Raw genomic sequence first — 15,405 nt, forward strand, 5'->3', positions numbered from 1 at the left:
AGCCGGCCGGCGTGCGGCGCTCTTCTTGGCTTGGCTGGGGGGGAAGAGAGGCGAGGAGATGGAGGCAGTCTTAAGCGGCGGCAGGGGGGCTGATTTCCCCCTTCTCTTGCACGCCCCACCCCCTGTGTCCCGTGTTTGGAGGGGGAGGAGCTAGGCGGTTTTATTCCGAGTGTCGGGCGTGGCCGGTGAGTTTCATTATTTTTTTTTCCTTTAAAATTTCAACATTTTAGGTCCTTTTTTTAATAAAAAAATAAAGAAATGAAAAAGAAATGAAAGAAAAAGAAAACAAACAAAATGAACGAACGACAGTCTCAGGAGAGATAGGTAGATGGTCATGGGGGGGCAGTTTTACCCTCTCCCTTCCTCCTAGCTAAGGGGGGGGCCATAAAGAAAATTTAACCCCTCCTTCACCCAATCCAACTGTGTCCACACACCTGTTTGTGTGTGTGTGGGGAGGGGGGGGGAACCAATAGACTATGTAACCCCCTCCTTCCTTTACCCAGCCTGGCTGAGTCACAGGGATTTCTTTTCAATTTTAAAAAAGGAATACAAAGAACAACAGAAGGAAAGAAAATATCGTAAATGGATACTCGTTGGATTTTTATTTTGTACTCAGGAGGGAGTCCAGGGAGCAAGAGAAACTAAGTTGTGCTGAAAATGCCCATATTTAAAAAAAAAAAAAAACCCTTCCCTGCTGTATTATATAGTAAACTGCATGGGGAGAAGTTTGTTAACTTGTGGAACTGCCCGCAACATGATTTTTCCACCGGAGCACGGTCCGAGATTCTGCAGCTTTATAACTGCACAATACTGGGGTGTTCTTTTAACAAGGACGACAGGCAGACAGGGTTCGATTTACAGGGTACACAAGCTGCAGCATCCCTCCAATTTTTGTCCCCCATGCTCACCCCCAAATACAGTTCCCGTGGTTTATTTCTGGGTCCCAGGCTGAACAATGGGGCTCCCCTTGAAGTGTTTGGCGGGCTACAATTTCCAGGGAAGTTAGGGAAGGGTTTTCTGCAGCTCCCCATGTGACACCCCCTTCCCCGGTCATGTCTGGCACCAGTGGCAGGGCAGAGTATACCTAGATCATAGCTGCTTAAGCCCAGGGTCGCGCCTGGCCTCCCTGTCATTGGGGCAGGACGGGAAGGGGAGTCAGATCCTGAAACTGTTATTTACAAGCTGTTGTAACGTGGGGTCGTGGTGCTGGCCCAGGTCCAAAGCAAATGGGAGCTGTGCGGCCACTGCTCTCTCTCTCTTTGTACTAAACCCATTTGGGATGTCTTAGCTTATTACTGCCTAGAGTTCGGGGTGGAAGAAGTACTGGACTTGGGAGTCAGGACTCCTGGGTTCTCCTCCCAAATCGGAGAGAGGGTATGATCTAGTGGGTTAGAGCAGGGGGGCTGGAAGCCAGGACTCCTGGGTTCTATTCCCAATTCTGGTAGTGGGGGGGCAGGATGATCTGTGGGACTGGGAGTCTGGACTCCTGGATTCTCTTCTCTGTGTTGGGTGGGGAGTGGGGTCTAGTGGTTAGAGCAAAGGACTGGGAGTCAGGACTTCTGGGTTCTGTTCCCAGCTCTGCAACTGTCTTGCTCTATAACCTTGGGCAGGTCACTTAATCCTGATGTCCCTCTAGTCTCATACCATTCCTCCACCTCCCTGTTTGCGCTGCCTAGCAGTGAAGTATCATTATCAAGCCTCCCTGAGGGACGGGACAGGAGCCCTCTTGAGACATTTAAGACTAGGCCATGCAAAGCCGCAGGGTGTGGTCTCCAGGGGCTGACCCTGCCCTGGGACCCAGTGAGTGTGGAATAGAGGGGCCGATCTCTCCAAATCCAGTGGTGGTGAAGCAGAGCTGCCTGAAAGTACTTTGATCTCTGGCCCGCGGCCCCACAATCAGCGGGAGGGGAGGGGAAAGCAAAGAAAATCCAGGACCAGAAACCAGTGGGACCCTCGGAGTCTTACCCCAGCTGAGTCATTACCCCCACCCCATGCTGGCTGTTCGGGGCCCCCTGTGTGACACAAGTTTGATGGAGCTCAGCCCACCTCCCACCGGGACGAGGCGTCAGCCTTCCCACTGGGCACAACAAGCCCCACCTCTTATTTATTTATTTTTCTCATTTTCCCCCTAAGTCGGACAACTGATTTTTGGGGGGGGGGCGGTCCCTGCAGCGCACAGTGGGGCAGAAAACCAGTCTGATGTGGGGGCAGGTTGGGACCCTCCACATCTGCTAGCACAGATTCTCCTCTTGCTTAAATCGGGAGTCACACTAGTTCAGATCAGTGGAGTTACAGTGGGGTAAGTCAGGAGTATCTGGATCAATGGCATTGCACCAGTGTAAATCCGGAGTGATTCCATTTAGATCAGTGGCGCTACGGTGGTATAAACGAGGGATAACTCTGGATCAGTGTTGTCTGCTGGTGTGAATCAGGAGTAACCACAGAAAGGCAGCAAATTGAGGCTGGGCTATTTCTAAGGGAATGGGGTGCCTGATACAATGGGAGCCTGGCACCTAAATCCCTTCAGCTCCTTTGAAAATTCCCAGCCTTAAAACCAATACATGGACGTATTTATTTTACCTACTGCACAGTTAGCCTGGGGAACTCAATGCCACAAGTTCTCTGAGGTCAAAGTTTAACATCCTTCAAAAAAAACGACTGGATGTTTATACAGATAACTATACCCAGAATTATAATATTAAATATCTTTAAAAGAACCAAGCGTTTTGGCAGGGCTATAAAACCTCATGCTATAGGGCATGACCCAACCTCTGACTATCAGACCCTAGGGGCCAGCTATGCCATAATTACCCGTAGGGGGCACCTCTTTCTGAATCAGCTATTTATTGGCCTCTATTGGAGACAAGAGAATGAACTAGAAAGACGCTTGGTTTGACCCGACTGTCCATGTGAACCCAATAGAGTGACCCTAGTTTTACCCCAATGTAAACAAGATTGGGGCTTGGCCTGGCAGGATTTGAGTGTGTTCAATAGCACACTGGGTCCTATTCCCACTTCTCCATCCTTGTTCTTTTTTCAAAACCTTCCCAAAAAATGAAACAAGACAAATCGTAACTGTATAAAACCTGGCAAAGCTGTGTGTGCCAATGACCCGATGATAACCTTGGGGCCGATACAGCAGGGAGCCTACCGAAATACAGAAGGGTGTATATTACTGCTGGAATGAGATTCTTTTAATGCTATTTTATATATAAAAAAGTGCGGAGGGGGGCAGAGAGAGAAAAACCCAACCAAACAAAGAAAAAAAGTTAATATTAAAATAATAATAATTTTTTTGTGGTTGCCAATCTAACTTCTTTTTCCTTGTTTAAGTATTTTATCAGATTTGTATATTCAATATTGTAATTTCTGTGTATTTAAAAAATATTAAAAAGGGGGCAATGGAATCAGAGAAGAATGTTCTATTTAAAAGTGTATGTTGTATATTAAATCTTAGCAAAAGTGACTCTTAAATGTTTTCCCCTCCTTCTGTGGTGGGGTTTGGAGGTGCTGGTTCGAGCTGCCTAGATTTATAGGGCCGGAAAGGGATCGTTCTGATCAGCTAGAGCCAGATTCAAGAGATACAAATAGTTTTCAGACACTGAAATGTCTGAGTATCAGAGGGGTAGCCGTGTTAGTCTGAATCTGTAAAAAGCAACAGAGGGTCCTGTGGCACCTTTAAGACTAACAGAAGTATTGGGAGCATAAGCTTTCGTGGGTAAGAGGCCTCTGGAGATTTCCATTACTTGCATCTGAAGAAGTGAGGTTCTTACCCACGAAAGCTTATGCTCCCAATACTTCTGTTAGGCTAGGTCTACACTACCCGCCTGAATCGGCGGGTAGAAATCGATCTCTTGGGGATCGACTTATCGCGTCTCGTCAGGACGCGACAATCGATCCCCGAATCGACGCGCTTACTCCACCAGCGGAGGTGGGAGTAAGCGCCGTCGACTGGGAGCCGTGGCAGTCGATTTTGCCGCCGTCCTCACAACAGGGTAAGTCGGATCTGATACGTCGAATTCAGCTACGCTATTCGCGTAGCTGAATTTGCGTATCTTAAATCGACCCCCCCCTGTAGTGAGGATGTAGCCTTAGTCTTAAAGGTGCCACAGGACCCTCTGTTGCTGAAATGTCTGAGTCACACACAGCGCAAAGTGTCAAATGTTTTATTGCAACACCAACAGGAGATAAGATGTTTCAAGCAAGGCTAAGTTGCAGCTGCTCTTAATGATTTTAAAACTAGAGTAAAATAAAAATAATGGAATATTTCTGCTATTGGTATATATTATGATTATATCTCTTAGGATGCATCAGCAGGAGATAGCATATTATGACAAAGGCCCTTTGTTTTCAGGTTTCATTCTGTTTAAAATTTCCTGGGAATTTATAGGTGTTTATGACAGAAATTAAACGGTGCAAAAAATTAACTTCACAATTTTCTGGGTAAATATCAGAGTGAATAGGGGGATGGAGGACGGAAAAAAAGCAACAACTAGAGAAGAGTATTGAAAGTGAAAGCAGTTTAATACCGTGGTTTATTTCATGAACTGTACATTAACAGTAAATACATATATGCATGTGTGTGTATCTTCCACTCCACCGCCTTACTTAGACAGACAGCCTTGCATGTACACTTCAACTAATTTGTTTTTAACATCAATACATCTACCGGATGTAATGGGTTGGATTTGCTTAACGTAATCAGTATTTTCATGTACTTGAGCGGTCTAAACTTTGGGTGAAAAATCAGTAAAAACTGCATAATAGCTTTTGTAAAAGCTGGGGATTTGTTGGTTAAAAACCAAAAACGAAGGGCCTTAATTATGATATATTGTAATAATAAAAATAATCTTGAAATGGAAAAGAACATTTCAAAATGAAATTTAAAGGGGCCAAATGAAAATTCCCAAACTGTTTTTTCTTGTTTGTTTCCCAGAGCTCTGTGAAAATGTTTGTTTTTTCTAACTGGGAATGAAACCAAATTTGAAATGTCAACATTTCCCACCAAATGGAAATTTTGAGTTCCAGTCAGTTCTCATTGGGAGAATTGCTGCTACTTTATACCTCTAGCAACTTCCTCTCTACGCAGTGGGTAGAGCAGTGGACACCAGGAGACTTGGGCTCTGTTCCCAAGTCTGCAGCTGGCCTGCTGGGTAGCCTTGGGAAAGCCACTTGCCTCGTTGTGCCTCAGTTTCCCCCTCTATAAAACGGGGATAATGGTACTGCCCTCTTTTTGTAAAGTGCTTTGAGATCTCCAGATGAAAAGAGCTAGAGATTAGCAGGGAGAAGGAATCCAGGGGCTCGACCGCTGTGGCCAAAGAGCTGGGGCAACGCTTTGTCAACACTGCTGCTACCTGGTGTTTTTCCTCAAGTCCCCGCTCCTGGAGTCACGACACTCTCCTGAAATACTGGCTTTCGTTTTTAACAGGAAGACCTTTCCAGGCCTGGTGGTGGTGAGAAGAAGCTGCACTACATGGCCCAAATTAGCCCCTACTGAATTGGAAAGCAGACAGCCCAAAGTGCAATAAAACAACCCAAAAACGAGGGGGTGAGGGTGTTTGGGTTTTAAAAAGTCTCCCGATTGGCTTGGGGGAAAAAAAAACAAACCTCCTGCTGTCAGGAGCCGGCTTGTAGGTTCTGAGCCCCTGGCGCTGGCCCCGGTGTGGTTTCACCAGCATGGCAGGTAGGTTGCTGCCCCTGGCAAGGGGGCCCAGCCTGTGGTGATGGTGGACGCTGCGGGGAGGTGGAAGGAGCCGCGTGGCCAGCACAAAACCAGCAGCGTCTCTGGCGACGATGAAGGAGGAAGAGGCTCTCGGCTTGGCTCCGAGGCAGGCGGTGGAGGAAGGAAAGACTCTGGCTGAGAGGCAGGTTATATGGGAAGAGGAGGCTCTGATTGGCTGGGAGGCAGGTTATATGGGGGGACAGAGGCTCTGATTGGCTGGGAGGCGGGTTATATGGGAAGAGGAGGCCCTGATTGGCTGGGAGGCGGGTTATATGGGAAGAGGGGTCTCTAATTGGCTGGGAGGCTGGTTATATGGGGGAAGAGGCTCTGATTGGCTGGGAGGCAGGTTCTATGGGAAGAGGGGGCTCTAATTGGCTGGGCGGCTGTGGTTTGCTGAGTGGTGGGAGATTGGTTGGGAGGCGGGTGATAGCGAAAAGGGAGGCTCTCATTGGCTGGGGGGGCGGGCGATAGCGAAAAGGGAGGCTCTCATTGGCTGGGGGGGCGGGTGATAGCGAAAGGGGAGGCTCTCATTGGCTAGGAGGCGTTATTCTAACTTCAGCCAATCAGCTTCTTAGCCTTCCGAGCCCCGCCCATTCCGTCCCTACGCCAATCGGGGTTCAGAGCGGGCGGGGCCCGTGCGTGGCTGGTCTGCGCCCTGCTGGAGACTTTGAACTTGGGGCCTAAGCCGGGCGGGTCCCGGGCCATGGAGCGCAGGGCGGCTGGGTAGGGGCACACGGGGGGGGGGGTGCACGGGAGCAGGGCAGCACTAGCGGAGGGTGGAGGGTGTGGGAGCAGGGGTGTGGGGGCGTGGGAGCAGGGGGCTGGGTTCTGGGGCCTGAGAAGCAGTGGGTGTGGGGGGTGCAGAGGCTCTGGGGGTGTGTGGGAGCAGGGGGAAGGGAAGCAGTGGGCGTGGGGGGTGCAGAGGTTCTGGGGGGGGGAGCAGGGGGAAGGGAAGCAGTGGGTGGGGGGGGTGCGGAGGCTCTGGGGGTGTGTGGGAGCAGGGGGAAGGGAAGCAGTGGGCGTGGGGGGTGCAGAGGTTCTGGGGGGGGGAGCAGGGGGAAGGGAAGCAGTGGGTGGGGGGGGTGCGGAGGCTCTGGGGGTGTGTGGGAGCAGGGGGAAGGGAAGCAGTGGGCGTGGGGGGTGCAGAGGTTCTGGGGGGGGGAGCAGGGGGAAGGGAAGCAGTGGGTGGGGGGGGTGCAGAGGCTCTGGGGGTGTGTGGGAGCAGGGGGAAGGGAAGCAGTGGGTGGGGGGGGTGCAGAGGCTCTGGGGGTGCAGGGGGAAGGGAAGCAGTGGGTGTGGGGGGTGCAGAGGCTCTGGGGGTGTGTGGGAGCAGGGGGAAGGGAAGCAGTGGGTGGGGGGGGTGCAGAGGCTCTGGGGGTGTGTGGGAGGAGGGTGCAGGGAAGCAGTGGGAAGCAGGGGGTGCAGAGGCTCTGGGGGTGCAAGTTGCAGGGAAGCAGGGGGTGCAGAGGCTCTGGGGGTGCAGGGGGCAGGGGGAAGGGAAGCAGTGGGTGGGGGGGTGCAGAGGCTCTGGGGGGGGTGTGGGAGGAGGGGGGGGGTGCGGAGGCTCTGGGGGTGTGTGGGAGCAGGGGGAAGGGAAGCAGTGGGTGGGGGGGGGTGCAGAGGCTCTGGGGGTGTGTGGGAGCAGGGGGAAGGGAAGCAGTGGGTGGGGGGGTGCAGAGGCTCTGGGGGTGCAGGGGGCAGGGGGAAGGGAAGCAGTGGGTGGGGGGGTGCAGAGGCTCTGGGGGGGGTGTGGGAGGAGGGGGGGGGTGCGGAGGCTCTGGGGGTGTGTGGGAGCAGGGGGAAGGGAAGCAGTGGGTGGGGGGGGTGCAGAGGCTCTGGGGGTGTGTGGGAGCAGGGGGAAGGGAAGCAGTGGGTGGGGGGGTGCAGAGGCTCTGGGGGTGCAAGGGGCAGGGAAGCAGGGGGTGCAGAGGCTCTGGGGGTGCAGGGGGCAGGGGGAAGGGAAGCAGTGAGTGTGGGGGGTGCAGAGGCTCTGGGGGTGTGTGGGAGCAGGGGGAAGGGAAGCAGTGGGTGTGGGGGGTGCAGAGGCTCTGGGGGTGTGTGGGAGCAGGGGGAAGGGAAGCAGTGGGTGTGGGGGGTGCAGAGGCTCTGGGGGTGCAGGGGGCAGGGAAGCAGTGGGCGTGGGGGGTGCAGAGGCTCTGGGGGTGTGTGGGAGCAGGGGGAAGGGAAGCAGTGGGTGTGGGGGGTGCAGAGGCTCTGGGGGTGTGTGGGAGCAGGGGGAAGGGAAGCAGTGGGTGGGGGGGTGCAGAGGTTCTGGGGGTGTGTGGGAGCAGGGGGAAGGGAAGCAGTGGGTGTGGGGGGTGCAGAGGCTCTGGGGGTGTGTGGGAGGAGAGTGCAGGGAAGCAGTGGGTGGGGGGGTGCAGAGGCTCTGGGGGTGTGTGGGAGGAGGGTGCAGGGAAGCAGTGGGTGGGGGGGTGCAGAGGCTCTGGGGGTGCAAGGGGCAGGGAAGCAGGGGGTGCAGAGGCTCTGGGGGTGCGTGGGAGGAAGGGGTGGGTGCCAAGGCTCTGGGATGCTGGGGGGATGGATGGTGGGGAGCAGGGAAAGCTAAATGTTCCAGGATGAACAGGGAGGTGGGTGCAGTGGGGGGGGATAGGTGCAACTTTGGGGAAGAGTTGGGGGGTGGGGGTCCTGGCACACTGGCAGGGGGAGCTGTTGGCCAGATCTGGGCTGGGCTGCCAGGTCTGTGGGGGAGGCTGTGGCGCACTGACCCCTGCCCCGTGTGCCCAGGTCCCTGGGGTCGCTCTCCGAGGAGAACTTTCTGCGCCTGGCCGAGGCCGGGGTGCAGAGCCCCGAGTTCACCGCGCTCTGCGCCCAGCTGGTGGCGGAGCTCCGAGCCCTCTGCCCCCTGGAGGAGGATGTCAGTCCCACCAGCGGTGAGTTACCTGCAGGGAAATGAGGAGGGAGGGGACTGACTGGCCGGGGATGGGGAGTGGGACACGGGGCCTTTCCTCCATGGGCCCTGGTGATGCTGTGACACAGGTAACATGCCTAACACCAGCCCCGGAGTGACAAGGGAGCTCCACTCCCAGCCAGGTCCTCTGGGTTCGTTATCACTCAATAATTAATCATACCGGCAGCGTAATTACTCCCTGGGGAGGAAGTGTAGCCCAGTGGTCAGAGACCTGGGATTGGTTCCCTGCCCTGCCACAGACTCCCTGTGTGACCTTGGCCAAGTCACCTAGTCTATCTGTGCCTCAGTTTCCCCATCTGTGCAATAGGGATAATAGCTCTGCTCTGCCCCCCAGCGGGGTTGTGAGAATAGATACACTCTGGGGTGCTCAGATGCTATGGTTATGGGGGACACAGATCTGTCATAGAGAGAGAGAGAGAGAGAGAGAGGCGTCAACCTGCGGAACTGGCTGCAGCAGGATGTCATGGAGGCAGATATGCCCCAGTTAGTGATCCAACAGTTTATTACAAGAATAATCCCATTCCCTCCCCCCCGCCCCCCAAGCCAGCCAGTCCCTTGCCCGGGGGCTGGATGGGAGCCAGCGCCCCCTAGGGGGAAAGGCCCTATGCCCCATTCCCCACCCCCTGCCCTGGGGCGTTCCCTCCTGAGGAGGCCAGGGTTATGAACATAAGAATGGCCATACTGGGTTAGACCAAAGGTCCATCCAGCCCAGTATCCTGTCTGACAACAGTGACCAAAGCCAGGTGCCCCAGAGGGAGTGAACCTAACAGGTAATGATCACGTGATCTCTCTCCTGCCATCCATCTCCACCCTCTGACAAACAGAGGCTAGGGACACCATTCCTTACCCATCCTGGCTAATAGCCATTAATGGACTTAACCTCCATGAATTTATCCAGTTCTCTTTTAAACCCTGTTCTAGTCCTAGCCATCACAACCTCCTCAGGCAAGGAGTTCCACAGGTTGACTGTGTGCTGTGTGAAGAACAACTTCCTTTTATTTGTTTTAAACCTGCTGCCCATTAATTTCATTTGGTGGCCCCTAGTTCTTATTTTATGGGAACAAGTAAATAACTTTTCCTTATTCACTTTCTCCACACCACTCATGATTTTATATACCTCTATCATATCCCCCCCTAGTCTCCTCTTTTCCAAGCTTATTAATCTCTCCTCATATGGGACCCTTCCAAACCCCTAATCATTTTAGTTGCCCTTCTCTGAACCTTTTCTAGTGCCAGTATAACTTTTTTTGAGATGAGGAGACCACATCTGTACACAGTATTCAAGATGTGGGCGTACCATGGATTTATAGAAGGGCAATAAAATATTCTCCGTCTTCTTCTCTATCCCCTTTTTAATGATTCCTAACATCCTGTTTGCTTTTTTGACTGCCGCTGCACACTGTGTGGACGTCTTCAGAGAACTATCCACAATGACTCCAAGATCTCTTTCCTGATTAGTTGTAGCTAAATTAGCCCCCATCATGTTGTATGTATAGTTGGGGTTATTTTTCCCAATGTGCATTACTTTACATTTATCCACGTTAAATTTCATTTGCCATTTTGTTGCCCAATCACTTAGTTTTGTGAGATCTTTTTGAAGTTCTTCACAGTCGGCTTTGGTCTTAACTATCTTGAGCAGTTTAGTATCGTCTGCAAACTTTGCCACTTCACTGTTTACCCCTTTCTCCAGATCATTTATGAATAAGTTGAATAGGATAGGTCCTAGGACTGACCCTTGGGGAACACCACTAGTTACCCCTCTCTCCATCCTGAAAATTTACCATTTATTCCTACCCTTTGTTCCCTGTCTTTTAACCAGTTCTCAATCCATGAAAGGATCTTCCCTCTTATCCCATGACAACTTAATTTACGTAAGAGCCTTTGGTGAGGGACCTTGTCAAAGGCTTTCTGGAAATCTAAGTACACTATGTCCACTGGATCCCCCTTGTCCACATGTTTGTTGACCCCTTCAAAGAACTCTAATAGATTAGTAAGACATGATTTCCCTTTACAGGAACCATGTTGACTTTTGCCCAACAATTTATGCTCTTCTATGTGTCTGACAATTTTATTCTTTACTATTGTTTTGACTAATTTGCCCGGTCCTGACGTTAGACTTACCGGTCTGTAATTGCCGGGATCATCTCTAGGGCCCTTTTTAAATATTGGCGTTACATTAGCTATCTTCCAGTCCTTGGGTACAGAAGCTGATTTAAAGGACAGGTTACAAACCCTAGTTAATAGTTCTTTCAGAACTCTTGGATGAATGCCATCTGGTCCCGGTGACTTGTTACTTTTAAGTTTATCAATTAATTACAAAACCTCCTCAAACGACACTTCAATCTGTGACAGTTCCTCAGATTTGTCACCTACAAAGGACGTCTCCAGGACTCCAAAGGTGGCTCCAGGAGTGGGGTGTTGGCCGGGCAGGGGAGCAGCGCGTCGGGGCCCAGGGATTCATCGGTCTCTCCTGTTCCGCAGGCCCCGAAGATGCCGACACTTTCCAGATTGAGCTGAGCGGGCTGCTGCAGGAGCTGCACTGCCCCTACGTCGCGCTCACCACGGGGGACGTGACCGCCCGCCTGGGCAGCGCCCACCTCTGCCTCCAGCTGCTGTGTAGGTGACGGCGGGAAAGGCCCTCGCTACTCAGACGGAGCAGCCTGTGGGGCCTCTGAACGGCAGGGCTGGGAGCCAGGACTCCTGGGTCCTATTTCCAACTCTCCCAGAGGAGTGGGGTCTAGTGGTTGGAGGAGAGGGGGTAGCTAGGACTCCTGGGTCCTATTCCCGATTCTCCCAGGGGAGTGGAGTCGGGGGAGGGGGGATCCAGGACTCCTGGGTTCTATCCCAGCTCTGGGAAGGGAGTGGAGAGGAGAATAGAACGCAGGAGTCTGGACCAGATAAAGATCCCGTCTCCAGAGGGCTGGCACATGTCTGACACCCTGGGCCGGGCTGGCCCTGGTGCCCAGAGCGCCCCCACCAGCCGCAGTCGGAAGAGCCAGTGTCTCTCTCACCCCGTGTTCTCTCCCAAGACTTCCTGAGCTCGGAGCTGCAGGCCGCCCGGCTCCTAAGCTGGAAACGCCCCCCTTCGCCGCGGCAGGGAGCGGGGGCCGGCGCTGCCCAGCAGGAGCTGCAGCTCATCAACCAGGCGCTGGGCAGGCCGGAGCCGGCCCCGACCTGCCCCATCCCCCAGCTCCTGGAGGACGTAAAATCCAAGGTGAGGAGTCAGAGGCGCCGATTGTCGGGGGAGCTTCTGGGAGCCTGGGGCACGGGGCCTTTCCCCTCTAGGGGGCGCTGGCCCCGATCCGGCACCATGGCGGGGGACCGGCTGGCTCAGGGGGGCAGGGAATGGGGCACGGGGCCTGTCCCCTCTAGGGAGTGCCAGACCCACTCCATCCTCAGGGCAGGGGCTTGGCTGCAGCTCCGAGGCACCAGTGCCGGACAGTGAATAAACAGGGCACCCCAGCTGCAGGGCGACAAGTCCCTGGTGGTGTCTCGGGCTGCCGAGCCCCCGTGGTGCGGGGAGCCGCCCGGCAGGCGTCGTCCTTCCCTAGCCACGGTGTCCGCGCCGCGTCTCCCCGCTGAACTTGTGCTCTCCCTCCTAGGTAGCGGAGGCCCTGTCCGCGCTGCCTGCCGGCCACCAGGAGATGGCGCCGCTGCTGAGGGCGCCGCTGACGGCTCGGCAGTGGGTACGGGGGGGGGCCCAGGCCGGGTCGGGGGGGCGCAGCGCAGAACCTGTGGCTCTGCTCCTGGCTCAGGGCCGGGCCTGGGTCCCGGCCTGGGCTGCAGGGTTCAAAAGCAGCCAAAGAGAGTTAGGCCCCTGATTGAATCCCGGTGCCTGACCCACCCTGTTCTTGCCAGAGATTCCTGGTGCCGAACCACCCTGCACAGCCCCATTGCATAGAGCTCTTAACAGACCTGGGTTCGATCCCTGGCAGGGGAGTGGGGTCATGTGTGGGATGGGGAGGGGGGCTGGGAGTCAGGATTCCTGGGTTCCCCGCCCCTGCCTCCCTATTTGGCTTGGGACAGGTAGCACCCCTCCCCGTGCCTCAGTTTCTCCCCTTGAGGGGGCCAGTGCAGCGGGGCTGGGGGGGGGGGCGTGGCTTTCTGGCGGCCTGTGGCTGAGCGTCGCTCTCTATCCCTCCCGGCTAGGAGGCGCTGGAGGGGATCCGGCAAGCCCTGTGTGCCGAGTACGAATGCCGCAAGCGCATGATGATCACGCGCTTCAACGTCACCCTGCAGTCCTTCCACTGGTCCGAGAGGGCGAAGGTGAGGGCTCGGGGGCTGGGGGAATTCCAGTGAGGGGAGAGGCCTGGCTGGCGCCAAGGAATGGGGCATGGGGCCTTTCCCCTCTAGGGGGCTCCGGCTCCAGGGTAGGGCTGCCAACTTTCTACTTCCACAAAACCGAACACCCCTGCCCCGCCCCTTCTCTGAGGCCCCGCCCCCGCTCACTCCATCCCCCTCCCTCCCTCATTTTCACCAGGCTGGCTCAAGGGGTTGGGGTGCGGGAGGGGGTACGGGCTCTGGGCTGGGGGTGTGGGTTCTGGGGTGGGGCCAGAAATGAGGGATGTGGGGTGCAGGAGAGGGTTCCGGGCAGGGGGGTGTCGGGGGCTCTGGGCTGAGGCAGGGGGTTGGGGTGTGGGAGGAGGTACGGGCTCTGGCTGGGGGTGTGGGTTCCGGGGTGGGGCCAGAAATGAGGGGTTCAGGGTGCGGGAGGGGGCTCTGGGCTAGGGCAGGAGGTTGGGGTGTGGGAAGGGGCACAGGCTCTGGCTGGGGGTGCAGATTCTGGGGTGGAGCTGGGGATGAGGGGTTTGGGGTGCAGGAGGGGGCTCCAGACTGGGATTGAGGGGTTTGGTGGGTGGGAGGGGGATCAGGGCAGGGGGTTGAGGTTCGGGAGGGGGTTTGGGGTGCAGGCTCCGGGTAGAGCTTACCTCATGCAGCTCCCAGAAGCAGTGGCATGTCCCCCCTCTGGCTCCTACGCGGAGGCGCGGCCAGGGGGCTCCGCATGCTGCCCCGTCTGCAGGTGCTGCCCCACAGCTCCCATTGGCCACGGTTCCCAGCCAATGGGAGCTGCAGAGCCGGCACTTGAGGCGGGGGCAGTGTGCAGAGTCCCCTGGCTGCCCCTGTGCGTAGGAGCCGGAGAGGGGATGTGCCGCTGCTTCTGGGAGCCACACAGAGCCAGGGCAGGCAGGCAGCCTGCCTTAGCCCCTCTGTGCCGCCGACCGGACTTTTAACGGCCTGGTCAGTGGTGCTGACGGGAGTCGCCAGGGTCCCTTTAAACCCAGTACCTGGCAACCCTACCCCAGGGCAGGGATTGGCTGGCTGGGGAGGGGGGGGATGGAACATGGGGCCTTTCCCCTCTAGGGGGCGCCGGCTCCTGTCTGGAGCTGCTGATGCTGAGGAGGGGCCGGGTCCCAGGGACCCTGGGCCGGGGCCGATGCCAGCTAACAGGGAGTGATTTTTCCCCCACAGGCCCAGGGCTCTGCCCTGCTGGCTGCCGTCTCCCCGCTGCGGCAGGCTGAGTCGGTCGCCTCCGGCGTCACCCTGGCCCGGCTGCTGGCCACCCGCGTGGACGCCTCGCGCATCGTCAGCACCAGCAGCGGGCGCTGCCGCTACCGGACCAGCTGTGCCATCAACAAGGTACGGGCAGCGCATGGGCCGGGGGGAGACGAACACGCTGCTGGGTCCGGCCACAAAGCCCCTCCCCCATGCAGAGCACTGCCGGGGCACGAGACCCCCTCCCCCTCCTCTTGCATCACACCAGGACCACAGATCTGGCAGGGCCGGGTGCTGGGCCCTTCCCACCCCCCGTTAGCTCCCTTTCGGGGTGGGCGGAGTACGGGGGACTGGGTGTCTCTCTTGCCTTTTACCTCTGCTCCTGTTTTCCCCCCCGTCCCCATCCCCCTGACAGGTGCTGATGGGCGGCGTCCCAGACCGAGGGGGCCGCCCCAATGAGATCGAGCCCCCCATGCCCACCTGGGAGAAGAGGCGCGAGGGGGGGGGAGGCCAGCAGCGCTGGGGCCGACGGGGCAAGAAGAAGAAATGAAGCCTGCTCCGTCTCTGCCGGGAGCTCCCCCCACACACACTGCAGGGGGGCAGGCAGAGCATCCGGGGGGCAAAGACTCAAGGACTCAGAGCCCACCTATGCAGAGTGGGCGGTGGAGGGGAGCTGGGGCTCAGAGGGGCTGCGGCCCGCTACAGCCAGGGCAGGGCCGGCTCCAGGCACCAGCTGAGCAAGCAGGTGCTTGGGGCGGCCAAGGGGAAGGGGCGGCACGTCGGGCTCTTCGGCGGCGGGTCCCTGTCCCCCTCGGAGGGAAGGACCTGCCGCCGAATTGCTGCCAAAGAAGAAAGCCGATCGCGATCGCAGCTTTTTTTCCGCCGCTTGGGGTGGCAAAAACCCTGGAGCCGGCCCTGAGCCAGGGGGTGATAGCAGCTACTGATCAGAGGTCAGGACGCCTGGGTTCTGGTCCCAGCTCTGGGAGGGGAGTGGGGGGGCTGGAGCCAGGTCTCCTGGGTTCTATCCCCAGTTCGGGGGGGGGGGGAGGAGTGGGGTCTGGTGGTTAGAGCAGGGGGACTGGGAGCCAGGACTCCTGGGTTCTGGGAAGGGAAGTGCGTGGAGTGTACCATGTTGCACTTAACACATCCCCCAACAGGGGGTGCTGCAGCTTTTGCTTTGGCAAGCAGAATTTGGAGCGGATTGTTTTAGAAGAGGCTGCGGGGAGGGGGCGGGCGGGCAGGGGCTCGGGGGCTGCGCGTG

The 15,405-nt window shown here is 56.6% G+C and overlaps 1 protein-coding gene across 1 annotated transcript; it reads left to right on the forward strand.

Moving 5' to 3' along the window:
* Positions 1 to 5,793: 5,793 nt before the first annotated feature.
* FAM98C (family with sequence similarity 98 member C) lies at positions 5,794 to 14,694 on the forward strand. Its single transcript, XM_065421086.1, has 8 exons — positions 5,794 to 5,864; positions 8,468 to 8,613; positions 11,133 to 11,267; positions 11,681 to 11,865; positions 12,254 to 12,337; positions 12,801 to 12,917; positions 14,121 to 14,288; positions 14,560 to 14,694. Exons 1-8 carry the CDS (start codon positions 5,794 to 5,796, stop codon positions 14,692 to 14,694), a joined length of 1,041 nt encoding a protein of 346 aa, XP_065277158.1.
* The last annotated feature ends 711 nt before the right edge of the window (positions 14,695 to 15,405 follow it).

Source organism: Emys orbicularis, chromosome 21 (assembly GCF_028017835.1).
Source record: "Emys orbicularis isolate rEmyOrb1 chromosome 21, rEmyOrb1.hap1, whole genome shotgun sequence".
NCBI lineage: Eukaryota > Metazoa > Chordata > Testudines > Emydidae > Emys > Emys orbicularis.

Bases quoted from the DNA above. Each gene is read 5' to 3' on its own strand.
- FAM98C (XM_065421086.1), top strand. From the start codon at position 5,794: ATGAAGGAGGAAGAGGCTCTCGGCTTGGCTCCGAGGCAGGCGGTGGAG. The intron at 11,866-12,253 runs GTGAGGAGTCAG...TCTCCCTCCTAG, and splicing joins TGGAGGACGTAAAATCCAAG to GTAGCGGAGGCCCTGTCCGC. The intron at 14,289-14,559 runs GTACGGGCAGCG...TCCCCCTGACAG, and splicing joins CCAGCTGTGCCATCAACAAG to GTGCTGATGGGCGGCGTCCC.